General features: G+C 42.4%; 1 protein-coding gene across 1 annotated transcript in view; it reads left to right on the forward strand.

Annotated features, from left to right (window-relative positions):
- LOC311137611 (bcl-2-related ovarian killer protein homolog A-like) overlaps positions 1-23221 on the forward strand; it is a gene marked incomplete at its 3' end in the record, with an annotated part of 46048 nt that overhangs the window by 21343 nt on the left and 1484 nt on the right. The window contains exons 3-4 of the mRNA XM_084172113.1: positions 5297-5460; positions 23194-23207. Coding sequence (XP_084028239.1) covers positions 5297-5460; positions 23194-23207 — 178 coding nt within the window. The remainder of the gene's footprint in view (positions 1-5296; positions 5461-23193; positions 23208-23221) is intronic.

Genomic DNA, 23221 nt, shown 5'->3' on the forward strand with positions numbered 1-23221 from the left:
GGAAGACCGAACGCTCATTCCCCCAGGAGCCTGAAAAATGGATTCTTGCCATGGCTCTGGGCTCATATTCACAAAATTAGGAGTGCTGATGTATAGTCCGTTTTGCCTTTTTAGAGGGTCTTCACACTTATTCGACTTTTCGCCAAAATACCCTCGGCTACACATATTTCTGCTAAACTTGTCACGTCTTGACCACTACCTCCAGACGTAGCGCACGACACTCGCCCGAAAGCTGCCCCCCCTCTAAACAGGGCGGTGTAAACTAAATTGTATCGTTGAGCCAACAATCTTACAGTAAAAATTGCAATAGCAGAGCAATGTTTTTTTAAACATCTGAAATATAGACTTTTACCTTATTTTTTTTTAGACTTGTTTTCAGTTGCAATTTGCTTTTACCTTATATAGGCCTAATGACTTACACGATATTGATCAAATGAAGTCTGGTTTTTTTTCTAAGGTAACTTTTAATATGCTAGTGTCAGCCTAAGAGCTCCTATCTAGCTACGGTTCAGCTTAAGGTCAGCCTTCAGCTAACAGCCAGCACGTTGATGTGAGACGGATGAAGAAATTATTTTTGTTTAGCTAGCTAGCTAGCTCGCTAACATTACCTAGCTGTGTAGCCTAGCTAATATTATAATATGAATAACAGCGTATGATAACGTTACTGTACTTTTACATTCGTATGGGAGGGGTAAACGTTCATTATTGATATGCTAATGTTACTTGATCATGAAGCATGTTGTTAGCTAGATGGCTAGCAGGAGTTAGCTAGCTGTGTATTGTCAGCTAATTTAATGTCTACGGACGAGAAAATAGACCCTTTAGTTTTCTGCACATGCTTGTGAATTGTTGCATTATTCAAGAGTGTAATATTTTAGAAGAAAAGTTCAGATAACTCGGATTATTAAATAGTTAGTGCTTAGTGGCTAGTGGCTACTGTGATATTTATGGTCATTGAGCTGCGGACCCAGAATGTCGCGTAGCCAGGCACAATGAAAGGTAAGACGAGGATGTCATGTGAATTGAAAAGTAGAAATCTCTTTAAGCACTTCGCTTCAGACTCTTCTTCATCTCTCGTAGTGGGAATAGGGCCTTAGATCACAATGAATCACATGGAGGGGGGGGGGGGACCAGACCAGGGCCCGTATTCACAAAGCATCTCGGAGTAGGAGTGCTGATCTAGGATCAGGGCCCGTATCCACAAAGTGCCGATCTTTGTGGATACGGGCCCTGAGCCTGAATCAGCACTCCTATACTCTGAGACGATTGATACATACGGCCCCCTGGTCGGGTGGGTCTCCTCCTGTCAGACTCGGAATGGAACTGGTCGAGGGGAAGAATTCTGGAACCAATATTCGGTTAGAATATGACAACCAGGAGCCTGGAAGCTGTGACTTCTAGACTGTAGATTCATTCCTGTTGCTTCTCTGCTCTCCCATCAGAACAGAACTGGTAGAGGGCGGAACTCTAGACCGGCCCATATTAGGTTAGAAAATGCCCATGCCAGAGATTACAGACTGTTCTGTTAGGCCCCACCCAGCCCAGGGAGTTCACTCCACAACTTTTAACAGCCTTCTCCAGAGCAATTCCCTACAATCCCCACCCTGCTACAGTAACAGTAACCCAATTTAAAGGGGCAATTAAAGGGATAGTTTGACATTTTGGCAATTTAAGCACTTTTTTTCTACTTACCGAGAGTCCGATGAACTCATGGCTACCATTTTATATGTCTCTGCGTGCAGTTTGAAAGGACGTTGAAGGTAGTTTCTGGAGCCATCGCTAAATAACTAACTAACTAACTAACTAATGGGAAGTCTACAAGAGCAGCTAGCATGTTAGAAAAAAAGGGGCTTAAAAGGGATAAGTGGAAAAAAAGGGTATAGTTGCCAAAATGTCGAAGTTTCCCTTTAAGGAGCGGCAACTCAAGGGCAAACATCAGTTGCGTGTTCCAAGAGGTACCCTATTCCCTTTAGAGTGCACTACTTTAGACCAGCCCATAGGGAACGAGGAGCCATTTGGGATGCACCCTTAACTGAATGTACTGTCTGAAGTATTCTTCTGAGAACCATAACTGTGGTTTTAAGCAGACAGGCATACAGTAAGTGGCTACAACAGGATGGTGAAATGAGATCATATCTGTATTCTGGGCATCCTGTTAGTAGGAAGAAAAGCTGCAGAGCCTTTCATAAAGCTTTCTCCTGTATTGAACCACACAGGGCAGGTCATTTTTATAACAGGCTTATCAGAACTGGACCAGGTCCATTCGGTCCTGTTGTTAATCTGCTGTTGACCCACAGTGCCTTGCAAAAGTATTCATCCCCCTCGCCGTTTTTCCTATTTTGTTGCATTACAACCTGTAATTTGAATAGATTTTTACTTGGATTTCATGTAATGGACATACACAAAATAGTCCAAATTGGTGAAGTGAAATGAAAAAAATAACTTGTTTCAAAAAATACATAATGGAAAAGTGGTGCGAGCATATGTATTCACCCCCTTTGCTATGAAGCCCCTAAATAAGATCTGGTGCAACCAATTACCTTCAGAAGTCACATAATTAGTTAAATAAAGTCCACCTGTGTGCAATCTAAGTGTCACATGATCTGTCACATGATCTCAGTTTTTTTTATATATACACCTGTTCTGAAAGGCCCCAGAGTCTGCAACACCACTAAGCAAGGTGCACCACCAAGCAAGCGGGTCAGGGACAAAGTTGTGGAGAAGTACAGATTAGGGTTGGGTTATAAAAAAATATCAGAAACTTTGAACATCCCACGGATGGAAAGAATATGGCACCAAAGATGACCCTGAAGGAGCTGCAAAGCCCCACAGCGGAGATTGGAGTATCTGTCCATAGGACCACTTTAAGCCGTACACTCCACAGAGCTGGCCTTTACGGAAGAGTGGCCAGAAAAAAGCCATTGCTTAAAGAAAAAAATAAGCAAACACATTTGGTGTTCGCCAAAAGGCATGTGGGAGACTCCCCAAACATATGGAAGAAAGTACTCTGGTCAGAAGAGACTAAAATTGAGCTTTTTGGCCATCAAGGAAAACGCTATGTCTGGTGCAAACCCAACACCTCTCATCACCCCGAGAACACCATCCCCACAGTGAAACATGGTGGTGGCAGCATCATGCTGTGGGGATGTTGTAGCTCATTTGGTAGAGCATGGCGCTTGCAACGCCAGGGTTGTGGGTTCGATTCCCACGGGGGCCCAGTATGAAAAATGTATGCATTCACTAACTGTAAGTCGCTCTGGATAAAAGCATCTGCTAAATTACAAAAAATATATATATATTCATCGGCAGGGACTGGGAAACTGGTCAGAATTGTTGGATGGTGCTAAATATAGGGAAATTCTTGACGGAAACCTGTTTCAGTCTTCCAGAGATTTGAGACTGGGACAGAGGTTCACCTTCCAGCAGGACAATGACCCTAAGCATACTGCTAAAGCAACACTTGAGAAGGTTTAAAGGGAAACATTTAAATGTCTTGGAATGGCCTAGTCAAAGCCCAGACCTTAATCCAATTGAAAATCTGTGGTATGACTTAAAGATTGCTGTACACCAGCAGAACCCATCCAACTTGAAGGAGCTGGAGCAGTTTTGCCTTGAAGAATGGTCAATAATCCCAATGGCTAGATGTGCCAACCTTATAGAGACATAGCCCAAGAGACTTGCAGCTGTAATTGCTGCAAAAGGTGGCTCTACAAAGTATTGACTTTTGGAGTGTCTCTCACTGTTCAAATAAACCTACAATTAAAATTATAGACTGATCATGTCTTTGTCAGTGGGCAAACGTACAAAATCAGCAGGGGATCAAATACTTTTTTCCCTCACTGTATAGCTATACTAATCATAGTCTAGTTGTGTTGACACTGTCCCATTCTGTCAGGGAATGACTGTTGAATCCATGACGTTGGACTTAAACCTTGTATTTCACAGAGTCCATTACATTGTCAGTTGATTATATTACATTTTCAGAACACTAGAACTATTTGTTTGGATGATAAAGAAGTGAGAAATCCTTTTATGTTACTTAGAACTGAAATGAGCTTATTTGGACAAAGGAATGAGACTGTGCTTGGAACTATTCAGTCCTCATAGCCAGAAGACCTTACCATAAATGGTAGTGTACTAGATAAAATCCTTACTGAAAACAAATGCTTCAAGTTTGATTAATGTCTGAGCTAGTAAGGATTTAGTATAACCCTTTTAGAGATCGCCTGGCTGTTTCTGGTGTATCGGTGCTGTCTTGTTCACGGACAGTTGGACATGCTGCTGAATGCCTGGCTGCTGATTCTATTTGCATCTCTCTCTCTCTCTCTCTCTCTATCGCTCTCTCTCTCTCTCTCTCTCTCACTCTCCCCCCCCCCCCCCCCCCCCGCCCCCCCCTCTCTCTCTCTCTCTGCCCCCCTTCACTGAAGGAGTTCCTGGCAGAGATGCAGTCAGCTCCTCAAACACACTCGGCTCCCTCTGGCAGACAGGGAGCTCAAACAGGAGGCAGGCAGGAAGACTGACAGACAGGGAGCTCAGACAGGGAGCTCAGACAGACAGACAGGCAGGCAGACAGGGAGCTCAGACAGGGAGCTCACAGGCATACAGACAGGCAGACAGGGAGCTCAGACAGGGAGCTCACAGGCATACAGACAGGCAGACAGGGAGCTCAGACAGACAGGGAGCTCAGACAGACAGGGAGCTCAGACAGACAGGGAGCTCAGAGTGACAGGCAGACAGACAGACAGATAGACAGACAGACAGACAGATAGACAGACAGGGAGCTCAGACAGACAGGGAGCTCAGACAGACAGGGAGCTCAGACAGACAGGGAGCTCAGACAGACAAGCAGACAGACAGACAGGGAGCTCAGACAAACAGGGAGCTCAGAGAGACAGACAGGGAGTGCAGACAGGCAGGCAGACAGACGGGGAGCTCAGAAATTCACTGCTTTGTCATGCATCCTTCAGGCAGCATGATCACGTAGAACACAAACCATGATCTCATGTCATTGCTATACAATCTCAGTATTATATATGAATAATTTTACATTATCCATTTTGTAATAAACTTAAATGAAATGGTAAATAAAAAGGTTTACATTTGACACTGTTAAGAGTATTGAAATGTGTGGGAAGGGGTGACCTGGGTGACCTTATGACCTCATGTCTGAAGACTGCTTGACTGACTGAAGACTGCATTCAGTCAATATTGGAGAGCGAGTGTCTGCACCGTTAGTCATGCTGGAGGTGTACTTAATGCGTCTGGTGTCTGAGTCTCTGTCTGCGTCTCTCCTCAGGTATAACGTGGGGGAAGGTGGTGTCCCTGTACGCGGTGGCGGGTGCCCTGGCGGTGGACTGCGTGCGCCATGGTCACCCAGCCATGGTCCACACCATCGTAGACTGCATGGGGGAGTTTGTCCGCAAGAGCCTGCTCTCCTGGTTGAAGAGGAGAGGAGGATGGGTAAGAGTTTCTATGCTCACCACTCCATGGTTTCACCCATAGACATCGCATTGCTAAAATGAAAAGCCCATCAGACAACCGCAATTTGACCGAATAAATATGGGTACACTCAGTATGGCTGACTTGGTATTCAAATCAAATCACATTTTATTTGTCACATGCGCCGAATACAACAGGTGTAGACCTTACCGTGAAATGCTTACTTACAAGCCCTTAACCAACAACGCAGTTCAGTTAAGAAAATATTTACTAAATAAGTTTAAAAAATAAAATATAAAAGTAACACAATAAAATAACAATAACGAGGCTATATACAGGGGGTAACGGTACCGAGTCAATGTGCTGGGGTACAGGTTAGTCGAGGTAATTTGTACATGTAGGGAGGGGTAAGGTGACTATACATAGATAATAAACAGAGAGTAGCAGCAGTGTAAAAACAAAGGGGGGGGGTCGTCAATGTAAATAGTCTGGGTGGCCATTTGATTAATTGTTCAGCAGTCTTATGGCTTGGGGGTAGAAGCTGTTAAGAAGCCTTTTGGACCTAGACTTGGCGCTCCGGTACCGCTTGCCGTGCGGTAGCAGAGAGAACAGTCTATGACTAGAGTGGCTGGAGTCTTTGACAATTTATAGGACCTTCCTCTGACACCGCCTGGTATAGAGGTCCTGGATGGCAGGGAGCTTGGCCCCAGTGATGTACTGGGCCGTACGCACTACCCTCTGTAGCGCCTTGCGGTCGGATGCCGAGCAGGTAAACATTGGATGTATTTATATGGTTTCACCATCATGGTGTTCTGTGTCTCTGCAGCGGGAAAGGCGGTTGAGGGAAGAGGGGTTGACTGCTGATATTGCTCAGACCTCACTGCCTTGTGGGAATGTTTACCTTTCATATAATGTGGGTCTACAGCAGGCCCTGTCAGTGGTATGTGTAGCATGGATACTAGTCGGAACCCTAACCCTGTCAGTGGTATGGGGCTAGAACATGCAAGTTAGGAAACACAAAGAGAAGTTACATCGCTCAGCTTTGACCTCTTAGTAACAGGCCTGTGGTTCAGTGATTGACTGAAGTCTGCGCCGCCTCCCGTGGTTTGTTTTAGTATAGGTTATGTGTTGATAATGGATATGTGCTACTTTAACACAGAATTGTACACACATGATTGATTTCCTAGATGACAGACTCAGTACTAAGATGGTGTACAGTAAAAATGTCTGAACTCTTAGAGAAAGGGGTTCCAAAAGTGTTCTTTGGCTGAACCCTTTTCGTTTCCAGGTAGAACCCTTTTTGGTTCCAGGTAGAACTCTTTTGGGTTCTTCCTGGAACCAAAAGGTGTTCTTCAAAAGGGTTCTCCTATGGGGACAGCCGAAGAACCCTTTGAGATTCTAGATAGCAGAGAGTCTGTACAGATACGTTCTGCATGACTATGACGGCTGTACGTGTTCCTATGTTTGTTTATATTTTGAGTCAGACTGCCTGCAGTACATACGGTACCGGTCAAAAGTTTGGACACACCTAAGAGTTTTTCTTTACATTACATTTTCTACATTGTAGAATAATAGTGAAGACATCAAAACTATGAAATAACACATATGGAATCATGTAGTAAGAGATTGCCAAGAGTGTGCAAAGCTGTCATCAAGGCAAATGGTGGCTATTTGAAGAATCTCAAATCTAAAATATATTTAGATTTGTGTAACACTTTTTTGGTTACTACATGTGTTATTTCATAGTTTTGATGTCTTCACTATTATTCTACAATGTAGAAAATAGTAAAAACTCTTGAATGAGTAGGTGTTCTAAAACTTTTGACCCGGTAGTGTATGTCATGGACTTTCCCTTCCATACCCACCAATCAGGTCTGTCCTGAACGTGTCCATCACAGCCTCAAGGTGTCCGCTGAGAGAATAGCTCAATAAAACTGAGGCAAAGAAGAGCCTGAACACAACACAATCATGACAGTGCAAAACAAAACTCCTTGCTCTGTACGTGGTAGAAAGGCAGGGTGTTTTGCTAACTCAAGGCTTTCTCCTCAAAGCATGAGGTGTCTGTAATAGCTATTTCTAAAAAACCAACATCCAGAAATGGAGTTGAATTTAATTAAGCCACTACTTTAAGAAACTCCAAAGAATGTCTCAATATATAGTCTTGCTCTAGATAGAAAATCTGCAAAGAGCAAAGTGTGGTGCTCAACTGGTACTCAGAGCAGAGAGGCAAGCAGCCGTGGCCTAAATCTGTGAGCTCGGTTGGCATAGCTTAAAAAGATCAACCAAGAATCCCTCTACAGCAGAGCTGGGGTTTAGCGTCCCAAATGGCACCCTATTCCCTATGTAGTGCACTACTTTAGACCAGAGAATGGCACCCTATTCCCTATGTAGTGCACTACATTCGGTCAGAACCCATAGGTTGCCAGTTGGGACACAGCCTTGGAATGGCCCATTTGGAAGTTAAACACGCCAGATAATTAAAGATGTCTACGTGACCTAATCCCATCCCTCTGGCCCCATCTCTGCGGGTTACAGTTGAAACCAGAGGGGTGTACTATGTACGTAGCTAGATGTACCCAGGCTTTTTATTTTTTATTGACTAGCTTCAGTTAGCTTCACATTCCAGTTTAGGCTTCATCTGTACTGTGACAGAAGATATTGATCTTCCGCCTGCCGCTAAATCTAGCAGGCTTGTAACTGTACGTGGCCAGTCGACCCCCAAACTATTCATTGAGACAATGCTGAAACATCAATCCATGGGCAAGCCACATTTTAGCTCCTTTTGTCTTGCTGACGTTGAGGGAGAGATTGTTGTCCTGGCATCACACTGAAGGGGATGATGACGCATTCTTTGTGAGACGGATGGAATCTGATTTCATTGGTCCTCAACTCGTGGCTCAGACACTTCATTCAGGATAAATGGAGTCAGCGCTGAGTAAACCTGCCCCGGAGCAGGTTAGTTCTGAAGCATTAGTTGCCATAGAAATGTACCTGGCTAAAAGGTGAGCCACTGATTAATTGGGCTCCGACCTACTACACCTTAACATATCACACATTTAGTTGTGTGTGTGTGTGTGTGTGTGTATATATGTATATATATATATATATATATACATATATACACACACACACACACACACACACACACACACACACACACACACACACATATATATATATATATATATATATGTATGAAATGTACAGTGCGTTCGGAAAGAATTCAGACCCCTTGACTTTTTCCACATTTTGTTACGTTACAGCCTTATTGTAAAATTGATTAAATTGTATTTTTTCCCTCATCAATCTACACACAATACCCCATAATGACAAAGCAAAAAACTGGTTTTTATAATATTTTACAAATGTATTAAAAAAACAACAACTGAAATATCACATTTACATAAGCATTCAGCCCCTTTACTCAGTACTTTGTTGAAGCACCTTTGGCAGCGATTACAGCCTCGAGTCTTCTTGGGTATGACGCTGCAAGCTTGACACACCTGTATTTGGGGAGTTTCTCCCATTCTTCTCTGCAGATCCTCTCATGCTCTGTCAGGTTGGATGGGGAGCGTCACTGTGCTTAGGGCTGTGTGCTTAGGGTTGTTGTCCTGCTGCAAGGTGAACCTTCGCCCCAGTCTGAGGTCCTGAGCGCTCTGGACCAGGATTTCATCAAGGATCTCTCTGTACTTTGTCCCGTTCATCTTTCCCTCGATCCTGACTAGTCTCCCCTGCAGCTGAAAAACATCGACACAGCATGATACTGCCACCACCATGCTTTATCGTAGGGATGGTGCCAGGTTTCCTCCAGACGTGACGCTTGGCATTCAGGCCAAAGAGTTCAATCTTGTTTCTCATGGTCTGAGAGTCATTAGGTGCCTTTTGGCAAACTCCAAGCGGGCTGTCATGTGCCTTTTACTGAGAAGTGGCTTCCGTCTGGCCACTCTACCATAAAGGCCTGATTGGTGGAGTGCTGCAGAGATGGTTGTCTTCTGGAAGGTTCTCCCATCTCCACAGAGGAACTCTGGAGCTCTGTCAGAGTGACCATCAGGTTCTTGGTCACCTCCCTGACCAAGGCCCTTCTCTCCCGATTGCTCAGTTTGTCCGGGCGGCCAGCTCTATGAAGAATCTTGGCGGGTCCAAACTTCTTCCATTTAAGAATGATGAAGGCCACTGTGTTCTTGGGGACCTTCAATGATGCAGAAATTATTCGGTACCCTTCCCCAGATCTGTGCCTTGACACAATCCTGTCTAGGCGCTCTATGGATAATTCCTTCGACCTCATGGCTTGGTTTTTTCTCTGACAAGCGCTGTCAACTGTGGGACCTTATATAGTGTTAATAATTGCGTAATTCAAATCTGGTATTGGAATAAGAATCAAGAGATCTTCAATCCAAGCTTAATTTATTATATGCAAAATGTATTGTATGATAAGTATGAAAGTTCGTATACGGGCTCACTGTCAAACCACGCAGGGCCGACAGAGAACTAGAATTATTGTTTACAGATTCTTTCTCAAATACTCTGACAGAAAGCCTTCACTTCTTCTGTTGGCCAACCAGAGCAAAGGACTGAGTGTGGTTCAGCCAATCCGTTGGCGCAGGGGTGGGCCCAACTCCTCGGCACTCCATTTGTTACTAGACATGGTTGCTATGATAACCTGCGAAAGTCAGCACCCAGAAATACATCATCCCACTGTACTCAATGTTCAAGGACAGTTTCACAGAATACAAAGAGAGAGTGTTCGCAACACAAGTCTTATCTGTCCTACCCCCAATGTTCCCCACCCTGTTATGTGAAACAATCCATATCAGTATATTGCTCCTCATTAGTGCATTCCTTCCAAGCTATCCATCACATACAGATCCAATTATGAGAAAAATAAAACCCAACAATTCCCTCTTTTGACGCCCTCTAGGGTGTCACTCATTAAAATACAATACAAACAAAAATAAACACTTTTATTAATAGACAATTTGATAATAAAAATCCTTCAATCTACACCCAACTTGCAAACTGTTACCAGTCATCAAAGAAGTTCAAACCTTCACATAAGGAAAGACACACATTCACATGGTTAACTTGATTAATAAAGCATAAAACACAGGATTATCCCTAGAGTGAACACAAAACACAAGATTATTAAAACTCTAGGGTGTGATTAAAGATTTTTAAAGGGAAATTTTAGAATTCCCTCTTTTGACACCATTTATGGTGTCACTCTAAACAGAGTATAATCACCCTTAAGAATAACAGGATATGGAATTTAAATCACAACATTTAATGTTAATAAAAAATAAAAAAAGAATAATTGTAACCCTCTATTCCTCCACTACACCTAACATGTACTGAGTTGGCTACCAGCCACCCAGGAATCCTTTACCTTCACATCAGGGAGAATAAACAATCACAGTGGTTAGTAAAAACATAAGGTAATAAATGAGCAAGAACTGAAAATAAATGCGTGTATGTATTTTACTAGGCAAACCATGGATCATCCAGCTTGGTCTCAGAGTCAGTAACAGAGTCACCCGCATCATCCTGGGCCGGTAACAACAGCATCATACCTGACGCCTGCACCGCTCCTACCACTGACCTCCTGAGACAGGGGACGATGCAAGCAGCACAACACATTAACAGCAAAAACACAATTACTAGGGTCAGAAATCCAGTAACCACCATAGAAGAGTACTCACCAAACCAGTCACTCAGCCAGGAAATAAGACAACATCCACAAAGAACAAGTATACCCATAGAAGCTATAACTTCACCCAGAATAGTCACAACAATAGTTTTCCATTTACCAAATATGTTATCAAACCAATCGTTTATGGAGCTATCAATACCAGAGTTCTCAACCAGTTCGTTCGCCAGCGTGGTGATGGTCACTCAAGCGCTTTGGTCACAGGCCCGTCCGGTGCTATATTGTTGGAGATGAAAGTACAACACATATATCCAAACAGAACACAAACCCTGTCCTGCTCAGCCAAAAGCATATCTAAAGCTATTCTATTCTGCCATGTCATTAAGCTAGTTGCCGCTGTCTGCTCAGCTAATCCCTTTATTGCATCACGAGTGTGGTTTATAAATACTTTGCTGGTTATATTAAATATAATTTATCCAATCTACATTTTTACTAATTGTTGACCACCAGAAAATACTTGATTCAAACTCAACTGCGGTCTGATTCCTGGCTTTGAATTGTTCTGGAACCTCTCGAGGTACTCCTATCCCATCACAGGATCCTTTCATCAAAGGATCCCAGGAGGAGGTCCTACTTTCTATTTGACAACTCACCAGTCTCTGACACATTTGATTGTTTGCGTATGTAGGTGAGTTCACAATCAGTTATCACCACACAACCATCAGATGTCAGCACGGGCCTGGTTTTGGCTCCTATAATCCTCTTGCTGCAACAAAGAGGAGAGATTAGACTCGAAAAACAATTTAGAATCCCCTGTGACTTCAAATTGAGGCAACCCAGGTCGGGACGACCCCGTTATCGGGCTTGCATGGAGGATAAACCTGACAGAGAGTCAAAGCCTGTCAAGGGGAACGGAGTAGTTGTCAACCCTGGTTTGGCTGTCCCACAGGCAAAACAGTCCTCTTTAGACATAGTTTTTTGCCGTATACTGAGTCCATTCCAACCACAGGTTAAGATTTCTATACCCCGTTCCCACCTGTACTACTTCCTCCAGGTCTATAGTTTTGCACTATCTTTACCACAGCCCCGGTCTCACTACCTCCCTCAGAGAGGTTTACTCTAGAATTTCCCCTTTCCCTACGTCTAGCTGTCTCCTATGCCTTTTCAACTTGTGTTAGGTTAACTACTACTTCTGGCTGAAACAGGAGGGTCCGTGTGTGTTAGGAATATGGCCCCCACAATCAGACAGCTACCTACCGTCGGGAGACCTGTGAATCCCCACCCTTGCCCTGAGAACATGTCAGATGCCAGAGGCCAACCCATTGCTTTACCTTCTATCGAACTCACACAGGGATGATCAGACAGGGTAAGGGAATCTTCGTTAAGGAGCCAACCCCCGGACCCTTGTGGTTATCGGATCTTTCTCCTAACTCTGTGTTTGTTCGTCAGGTGTAGCTGGTTTTGCCTTTTTACAGTGTGTGACATGCACCCAGATGGATCTCTCAGCTATTCTGCTGGCAAAAAGGCAGTACTTGGTAGGGCCCTTCCCGCCAGGCCTGATTCAGTCTCCTGGTTAGATAGAGTGGGTCACCTTCTCCTTTAGTTCACCTGTGGGGCACAAAACCTCTGACATACAGGTGTGGTTAATAAACTATCATACATGTTTTTTTTTTTTTTTAAGTATTTTGTCCTCTCCTTCGTATATATTTAATAAAGTATTTTGTCCTCTCCTTCGTATATATTTAATAAAGTATTTTGTCCTCTCCTTCGTATATATTTAATATTTAATCCAACCATCCCCCTCTTTGACACATGATTTGGCCATGTGTCAATATTACTACCTACCTAAACAATCACTTTAGATAATATCGGTATTTCATTATCCAATTGCCATTCCTCCACTCTCTCTTCTGTTATTTATGGTTCAAATCAAATATATTATTACCAAATTATAATCTTCTTCACAATTTTCACAGTACTATAAATTACCCTCAACTTAGTAAAATAAACTATGCTAAAATCTTCCTCTCATGCCTTTAGAATGTACTAGTGTGGATGATTAATTAACACCAGAATGTTAAAACAGAGTTCAGAGGCCATTGAAGTCATTTAACGAACTGTTTAATCCCATAGTATACTAAACATTACCATTATTCTAAATATTTCATAAATGTTAGCTATCCCAAGTGTTCATTAAATCCTCATGACATTCATTCTCATAAGAAATCATATATACCCCAAACTCAGCCAAAAAGCTAAAAAAAAACTCCATAAAATTCACTGTGTGCTCCTCTAAGACCTATCACCCTTGACCTGCTGAAACCCCCCAAAATTGAAACAACAAGGCTTTATAAACATCATACTAGGTGTGTTGTTTTTTATTTGAAAACCCAATTTGAAAAACAACCACAAATAGCCAGGCCTTAATTTGGTAGTTCACTTTTATGACCTAAATACGGCCTAACTTCACTACTGCTCCCCTAGCCCTTGGCAACATTCCAACGAGATGAGCTAATCTCTTTCTCCTGGTTATCCCCAGTCTTAACCCATCAATAATTGTTTGTATCAATCTAATTCCTCATTACTAATCTATAAAACCACTCAAAATTCCTCGAGTATACAATGATTATTTAATTGATTACCCTAACTCTGCTACATGTGATCTCATCTCAAATGATCCATTATCAATTATCTGTTCAACCCCCTAGGAAAATCTTTCTCCCCTTCTATTGTTCCTGTCCCCCCTGTAAATGTCATATTTGAGTTTTTAGCCAATACAATCACGGTTACATCAAATGTTCCCTCAGCTAATGGTATTTTCTTCCTAATATAACTTCCCTAAATGAGATTAAATCCCCTGCCTTCCTCTACTATCCTTATATCATTACTGGATCAATGATAATAACTGTAATAACTATCAATAATAATTGTAATAACTATCATTAAATTGTGTCTTTTTTCTGATAATGTTATAATTGTAGCCTATTCCATCACTTTTAGTTTAAAATATAAGTTTATGTAACAAATCCATAACCCACCACAGGCTGGCGCTATTCCCCCATCACAACAGCCTATGTCACTTGCATCCACTTAACCAAAATACATTATCGTTCTAAAATGTACCAAAAAAAAAAAATATTTCCCAGCTAAACCATTTCAGTTCGCTATTCAATTTATTTAACTGTTCTCTCTGATTATGCCCTAATTAATAAAACAAATACTTGCTATCGTTGGTCAGCATACGCTTAATGACATTCTTATCATCTGAACTATACTGTCTCTCACCCTCCCCTTGCTCCTTCGGGGAGAGCGCATGGTAACCCTATAACATATTTTCATAGCTTAAATAGAAGTATTCTAGAAAAGTCTATCTAATTCAACCTTTCACATAGTAATCTAGGTATATAGCCCCACTGCGAAAGCTTTGTCTACTGTCCCTACCTGTGTTCGAACCAGGGACATCGCCAGTCACTTCACACCATCTGCGATTCTCTCAAAGTAAATACTTTCACGTCGAACATCCAGCCACGTCATCACCCCCGTCTAGCCAGCCCTTCCGTCTCAAACACCCTAGTAGCCTAAATAAAACACACTCTAACAGCGTTCTGCATTTTCCTCTATCATCGGGTTTAAGAACTAACGTAACAACATTAACTATTCTCTATTGCTGTAGTAACGTCTTGTTTGGTTCAGTTTATTTATTACGGAGTGTCCATAATACTATAATAATACATAATCGAATTCCCCTCATGCATACAGATTTCACCTTATGCCATTGAAATGCCAAATAAACCATAATAGTTCAATGGAGCCCCCTATTGGCTCTCCCCTACCTATACATTACTTCTACAACCACTTTAGTTATGGTCCGATTACAAATTAAACCTTATCACATGATCAAACAACGCCACAACCTTAAACTCATATGGGGCGGCAGGCAGTTTAGTGATCAGTAGCGCCGCGCCAACAACCGAGAGGTCGCCGGTTCCAATCCCCGAGCCGACCAGGCGAAAAATCTGCCGATGTGCCCTCGAGCAAGGCACTCAACCCCAATCGCTCCTGTAAGTCGCTCTGGATAAGAGCGTCTGCTAAATGACTCAAATGTAATGTAAAAGAACAACACCTCATAAGGAGTGCCCAGCAGGAGTCCAATTCCTATCAGAAAACATACATACAAACATTCAGACACTCCCAATCTCTCCCAGGGGGAAAAAGTTCTTCTTCACCCTGAGTGAGATTGTTGTTCCCATAAGGGTTTCTTCATTGTGTTGTCAGGATTGGTTCTCGCTGCTCAAATCAGCCCTGACTTCTGTCAGTGATCTAGAAGGAGTGGGGGCTGGTGTGCAATGAGTTAGATGGTGTCAGTGTGCGCCTAATTTACCTCTGACCTGGACTGAGTGTGAAGTAACCTCCTTCACTTCGTACGATCCAGTCCACCTGGGTTCCAGCCACTTTCTCTTGTGGACTTTAACCCTCACCCAGCCTCCCACGTTTACCTTCAGTGTCAGCGTACTTCCCGACAGCTCCCCCTCTTGGGCCTTCTGCGCCTGAGAAGAGAGTGCTGCAGAAAATTCCGTCAATTTCTTCACATAATCAGTCATTTCTATCTGTTGTACATCAAGGGCGGGCATATGACCTCCCTCCCTTGGTGGACCTGGCATTACTCTCCCTGTCATTCGTTGTTCTATGTATTCATTGAATTTGGGTATGTTTATGTTTGGTCCTGCCATCTTGCTTTCTCTATCTTGGATGTATTATCGGTATCAAATACAGACTTATCTCATGTATGACACCCTCGCATATAAAGAGGCTAATTTATATAATTTGTAATGCAATTATTATCATAAGAATCAGAATTCCAGTCACATATACCAATGCAGTAATCTCTACACACAGCACACACCACGCTTTAGTTATCTCACGCTTGTTCTAGAATCATGCACAACTTCAATATCAGTCTCCCCAGTCCCCGGTTCCTGAAACCCTAGGTCAAATTCACTCAATTCCACAGATTGGTGTTCGGTCTCATAAGTCTCACTATAACTTCCCATCATCCATTACACGTTATAATACATAAAAACACAGACACGTTAAAATATAAACACAGCAAAACAAAACTGCCAATTAGAATACAATACCATAAAAAATTTAGGTTACCAGAGCGTCCTAAAACATAGTCTCAGTTCAACTGCCACCCTTCACACAACCTTATACTTATGTGAAGTCACAGAAGCAACTGGATCCCTATCAAAGGATTTTCTTTAGACAACTCAATCACTAGGAAAGACTTAATCTCAGCTTAATTGTACCTTTCACACAACCATTTATATGGAACGTTTTAAGTGTGAAATCACAGAGATAACTGGCATCCCCGGGAATTTAATACCTCTGGTCAATTTTCGGTGATTCTCCCCCACCTAATTAGTTAAAGTTGGTGCATGTTTATATTTAAACGATAAACCGAATTATTTCAGTCTAATTGTTTAACCAGTATTTTGCAGGGTCAAACATCAAACGTTAAATCAAATAATAAACCGAATTTCTTCAACACAACTATTCAAAACCAGTATTATGCTATGTCAAACATAAATAACAGGTTGTACGGTTTTAAGCAACCACAAACCCAACAGTTATCCCCAAATTTATACAGTTTGGACAGGCACAGACGTCTTTGATTCCCAATTAGTTTTCTATCAAGGTATACAGGTTTATTATTCACACTCTCATGCATACGACAACACCCGCACTGTCTAACTTTTAAAGTACCAACAATAGGTACGTTGCCACGCCCTTACCCCTTTCGTTTAACCTACTCTATTTCTTATGTTCCCATTTACACCCTATTGGTGCAAAGACAATAAGTTTATACTCTCTCCTAATTTGCAGTATCTCACTTATGTTCCCATTTGCACCCTATTGGTGCAAAGACAATAAGTTAATACTCTCTCCTAATTTGCAGTATCTCACTTATGTTCCCATTTGCACCCTATTGGTGCAAAGACAATAAGTTAATACTCTCTACTAATTTGCAGTATCTCACTTATGTTCCCATTTGCACCCTATTGGTGCAAAGACAATAAGTTAATACTCTCTACTAATTTGCAGTATCTCACTTATGTTCCCATTTGCACCCTATTGGTGCAAAGACAATAAGTTAATACTCTCTACTAATTTGCAGTATCTCACTTATGTTCCCATTTGCACCCTATTGGTGCAAAGACAATAAGTTAATACTCTCTACTAATTTGCAGTATCTACCCATGTTCCCAGTTGTCCCGGACAACGACAAATGGCGATTTATACTGTCTTCTAAGTTTTTAGGAGTGCTGTCCTATGATCCCAACTATATTCAAACTATGTTCCCAATTATATCCATCCCAGACCGATACAATGACAATAGATTTTTATAGAATATAGTGACAAATAGCGTACACACTCGAGTGCTGTCCTATGATCCTAACTATATCCAGACTATGTTCCCAATTATATCCAGCCCAGACTGATACAATGACAATAGATTCATTAGTCTATGTTCCCAATTATATTCAGCCTAGACTGATACAATGACAATAGCTTTTTATGGAATATAGTGACAAATAGCGTACACACTTTTATCCAATAATTCCCTATATCCCCAGCCCACCCCTGGTGGTACCTAGTCTGGGGATTTCAGTATTTTCCCAGAACCGCTCTTCTGTGGAACAATACTCAATATACCATGGCTTTTAACCCTCACATTTATCAAACATTTGCATAGTATATTATGAAATCGAAATAGTATACTGTAATCGTTATTTATAGTACAATAGGGTTCACTTACATCAAACAGGTGCTTCACAAAATTAATTTGGATAAAGCCAATGTGCAAAACTTCAGTTATATTACAATAGGTGTTTTGCTTACCTTTTTAAAAGCCCGGGCAATTTGTGAAACACAGTTCGATGACAGTGATGTCCAATAGGCTGGGTGAATTCCAGCGAAGTTCCGCCACCAGATCACGTCGGGGTCACCAATTGTTAATAATTGCGTAATTCAAATCTGGTATTGGAATAAGAATCAAGAGATCTTCAATCCAAGCTTAATTTATTATATGCAAAATGTATTGTATGATAAGTATGAAAGTTCGTATACGGGCTCACTGTCAAACCACGCAGGGCCGACAGAGAACTAGAATTATTGTTTACAGATTCTTTCTCAAATACTCTGACAGAAAGCCTTCACTTCTTCTGTTGGCCAACCAGAGCAAAGGACTGAGTGTGGTTCAGCCAATCCGTTGGCGCAGGGGTGGGCCCAACTCCTCGGCACTCCATTTGTTACTAGACATGGTTGCTATGATAACCTGCGAAAGTCAGCACCCAGAAATACATCATCCCACTGTACTCAATGTTCAAGGACAGTTTCACAGAATACAAAGAGAGAGTGTTCGCAACACAAGTCTTATCTGTCCTACCCCCAATGTTCCCCACCCTGTTATGTGAAACAATCCATATCAGTATATTGCTCCTCATTAGTGCATTCCTTCCAAGCTATCCATCACATACAGATCCAATTATGAGAAAAATAAAACCCAACAATAGACAGGTGTGTGCCTTTCCAAATCATGTCCAATCAATTTAATTTACCATAGGTGGACTCCAATTAAGTTGTAGAAACATCTCAAGGATGATCAATGGAAACAGGATGCACCTGAGCTCAATTTCGAGTCTCATATTAAAGGGTCTGAATACTTATGTAAATAAGGTATTTCCGGGGTTTTTTAAATAAATTTGCAAACATTTCAAAACCTGTTTTCGCTTCGTCATTATTGGGTATTGTGTATAGACTGATGAGGAAAAATGTATTTAATCAATTTTAGAATAAGGCTGTCACGTAACAAAATGTGGAAAAAAGTCAAGGACTCTGAATACTTTCCGAACGGACTGTACCTGGCTAAAAGGTGAGCCACTTTAGTAGTACCGTCCCGAGTTGACCAAAGTTACCTCGCTAACTCCTCAAACCAGGTGTGTAATATAGCCCTCTGGTTCCCCAAGACAGCTTGACCTGTCTTATCAGATTAGTATGGAACACAATGTGTTGTACAACGGGGGGGAATGAGGTGCAGATTTACCCCAATACTAGTCCTGGTCTTCTTTTGATAACATGCAGTTGCCATACTGTCCATTTGACAGAAATGCTTAGGCACTGACAGATTACATAAACTGAAATCAGGAAATGTTGAAGTGGACTGGAGTTTGATGCAGTTAAAAAAAAAAAAAAAAACATACCACAACATTGAGAAGGAAATGGCTGCACTATCAGATAGTTGAACCGTGTGTTGATGTAGCCTACTTATTTAGTCTCAATGATGTATTCTTCCTAATTTCTTTCTCCTTATTGTGTGTTTTTATTGTCAGTCAAAACCTTTTGACCAATTGTCACAAGTGGTATTTTGAAATATGTGTTCTTAAGATGACAGTGTTTTGTTTGACTGGGGGCATACTTGCAGGCTGGCCACATTTCCTCCTACTTTTTTTTCCGGACATGGTCAAAGTAAACATTTTTTTTATTTTTTATGAACATTTTAACCTTGACCTCTAGTCTAGATAATATCTATTTGGATAGACCAGCATGTCTCAAACACATTTTGTAATATAATATAGTCCTGTTAATGCATGTAATTTATCTGTCATTCATTGGTTACAGACTACCTGTTAAAGGGTCCTTCCCTGTGTTAATGAAATCCATTGGTATATAGGGCATCCCTCAACTGCCTGTGACACTTTGACCTGTGAAATCTTGACCTGTGAAATCATAAGTGCCCAGCCTCTGTTCTGAGTTCCATGTCTGTTCTGACACTCCACGCTTCTCCTCATGGATTTAAAAGTATTGATTGCTCTAATCATTGGCTGGATGGAGTGTCCACCATTTGGTACATCCATGATGGGAAGTGTGCACGTGCACAGTTTGGGAGAAGGCTGAAGAATTGGGGACTTAGGCTAGTATCTGAGTGATTGGGAATGTAGGCTAGTATCTGATTGGGGGGAATGTAGGCTAGTATCTGATTGGGGGGAATGTAGGCTAGTATCTGATTGGGGGGAATGTATGCTAGTATCTGATTGGGGGGAATGTAGGCTAGTATCTGATTGGGGGGAATGTAGGCTAGTATCTGATTGGGGGGAATGTAGGCTAGTATCTGATTGGGGGGAATGTAGGCTAGTATCTGATTGGGGGGAATGTAGACTAGTATCTGATTGGGGGGAATGTAGGCTAGTATCTGATTGGGGGGAATGTAGGCTAGTATCTGATTGGGGGGAATGTATGCTAGTATCTGATTGGGGGGAATGTAGGCTAGTATCTGATTGGGGGGAATGTAGGCTAGTATCTGATTGGGGGGAATGTAGGCTAGTATCTGATTGGGGGGAATGTAGGCTAGTATCTGATTGGGGGGAATGTAGGCTAGTATCTGATTGGGGGGAATGTATGCTAGTATCTGATTGGGGGGAATGTATGCTAGTATCTGATTGGGGGGAATGTAGGCTAGTATCTGATTGGGGAGAATGTAGGCTAGTATCTGATTGGGGGGAATGTAGACTAGTATCTGATTGGGGGGAATGTAGGCTAGTATCTGATTGGGGGGAATGTAGGCTAGTATCTGAGTGGGGGGAATGTAGGCTAGTATCTGATTGGGGGGAATGTAGGCTAGTATCTGAGTGGGGGGAATGTAGGCTAGTATCTGATTGGGGGGAATGTAGGCTAGTATCTGAGTGACTGGGAATGTAGGCTAGTATCTGATTGGGGGGAATGTAGACTAGTATCTGATTGGGGGGAATGTAGACTAGTATCTGATTGGGGAGAATGTAGGCTAGTATCTGATTGGGGGGAATGTAGGCTAGTATCTGATTGGGGGGAATGTAGACTAGTATCTGATTGGGGAGAATGTAGGCTAGTATCTGATTGGGGGGAATGTAGGCTAGTATCTGATTGGGGGGAATGTAGGCTAGTATCTGATTGGGGGGAATGTAGGCTAGTATCTGATTGGGGGGAATGTAGGCTAGTATCTGATTGGGGGGAATGTAGGCTAGTATCTGATTGGGGTGAATGTAGACTAGTATCTGATTGGGGTGAATGTATGCTAGTATCTGATTGGGGAGAATGTAGGCTAGTATCTGATTGGGGGGAATGTATGCTAGTATCTGATTGGGGGGAATGTAGACTAGTATCTGATTGGGGTGAATGTATGCTAGTATCTGATTGGGGAGAATGTAGGCTAGTATCTGATTGGGGGGAATGTATGCTAGTATCTGATTGGGGGGAATGTATGCTAGTATCTGAGTGATTGGGAATGTAGGCTAGTATCTGATTGGGGGGAATGTATGCTAGTATCTGAGTGACTGGGAATGTAGGCTAGTATCTGATTGGGGGGAATGTAGGCTAGTATCTGATTGGGGGGAATGTAGACTAGTATCTGAGTGATTGGGAATGTATGCTAGTATCTGATTGGGGGGAATGTAGGCTAGTATCTGATTGGGGGGAATGTATGCTAGTATCTGATTGGGGGGAATGTATGCTAGTATCTGATTGGGGGGAATGTAGGCTAGTATCTGAGTGATTGGGAATGTATGCTAGTATCTGATTGGGGGGAATGTAGGCTAGTATCTGATTGGGGGGAATGTATGCTAGTATCTGAGTGATTGGGGGGAATGTAGGCTAGTATCTGATTGGGGGGAATGTAGGCTAGTATCTGATTGGGGGGAATGTAGGCTAGTATCTGATTGGGGGGAATGTAGACTAGTATCTGATTGGGGGGAATGTAGGCTAGTATCTGATTGGGGGGAATGTATGCTAGTATCTGATTGGGGGGAATGTAGGCTAGTATCTGATTGGGGGGAATGTAGGCTAGTATCTGATTGGGGGGAATGTAGACTAGTATCTGATTGGGGGGAATGTAGGCTAGTATCTGATTGGGGGGAATGTAGGCTAGTATCTGATTGGGGGGAATGTATGCTAGTATCTGATTGGGGGGAATGTATGCTAGTATCTGATTGGGGGGAATGTATGCTAGTATCTGATTGGGGGGAATGTATGCTAGTATCTGATTGGGGGGAATGTATGCTAGTATCTGATTGGGGGGAATGTAGGCTAGTATCTGATTGGGGGGAATGTATGCTAGTATCTGATTGGGGGGAATGTAGGCTAGTATCTGATTGGGGGGAATGTAGGCTAGTATCTGATTGGGGGGAATGTATGCTAGTATCTGATTGGGGGGAATGTAGGCTAGTATCTGATTGGGGGGAATGTAGGCTAGTATCTGATTGGGGGGAATGTAGGCTAGTATCTGATTGGGGGGAATGTAGGCTAGTATCTGATTGGGGGGAATGTATGCTAGTATCTGATTGGGGGGAATGTATGCTAGTATCTGATTGGGGGGAATGTAGGCTAGTATCTGATTGGGGGGAATGTAGGCTAGTATCTGATTGGGGGGAATGTATGCTAGTATCTGATTGGGGGGAATGTATGCTAGTATCTGATTGGGGGGAATGTATGCTAGTATCTGATTGGGGGGAATGTATGCTAGTATCTGATTGGGGGGAATGTAGGCTAGTATCTGATTGGGGGGAATGTAGGCTAGTATCTGATTGGGGGGAATGTATGCTAGTATCTGATTGGGGGGAATGTATGCTAGTATCTGATTGGGGGGAATGTATGCTAGTATCTGATTGGGGGGAATGTAGGCTAGTATCTGATTGGGGGGAATGTAGGCTAGTATCTGATTGGGGGGAATGTAGGCTAGTATCTGATTGGGGGGAATGTATGCTAGTATCTGATTGGGGGGAATGTATGCTAGTATCTGATTGGGGGGAATGTATGCTAGTATCTGATTGGGGGGAATGTAGGCTAGTATCTGAGTGACTGGGAATGTAGGCTAGTATCTGAGTGATTGGGAATGTAGGCTAGTATCTGATTGGGGGGAATGTAGGCTAGTATCTGATTGGGGGGAATGTAGGCTAGTATCTGAGTGACTGGGAATGTAGGCTAGTATCTGAGTGATGCTGTCTAGACTCCCTCTCTCATAGGCTGACTCACCCTCTCTCTCCTCTCTAGGCTGACTCACCCTCTCTCTCCTCTCATAGGCTGATATCACAAAGTGCGTGTGTGAAC

The sequence above is a fragment of the Coregonus lavaretus genome (assembly GCF_964263955.1).
Source record: "Coregonus lavaretus genome assembly, chromosome: 11".
Taxonomy (NCBI): domain Eukaryota; kingdom Metazoa; phylum Chordata; class Actinopteri; order Salmoniformes; family Salmonidae; genus Coregonus; species Coregonus lavaretus.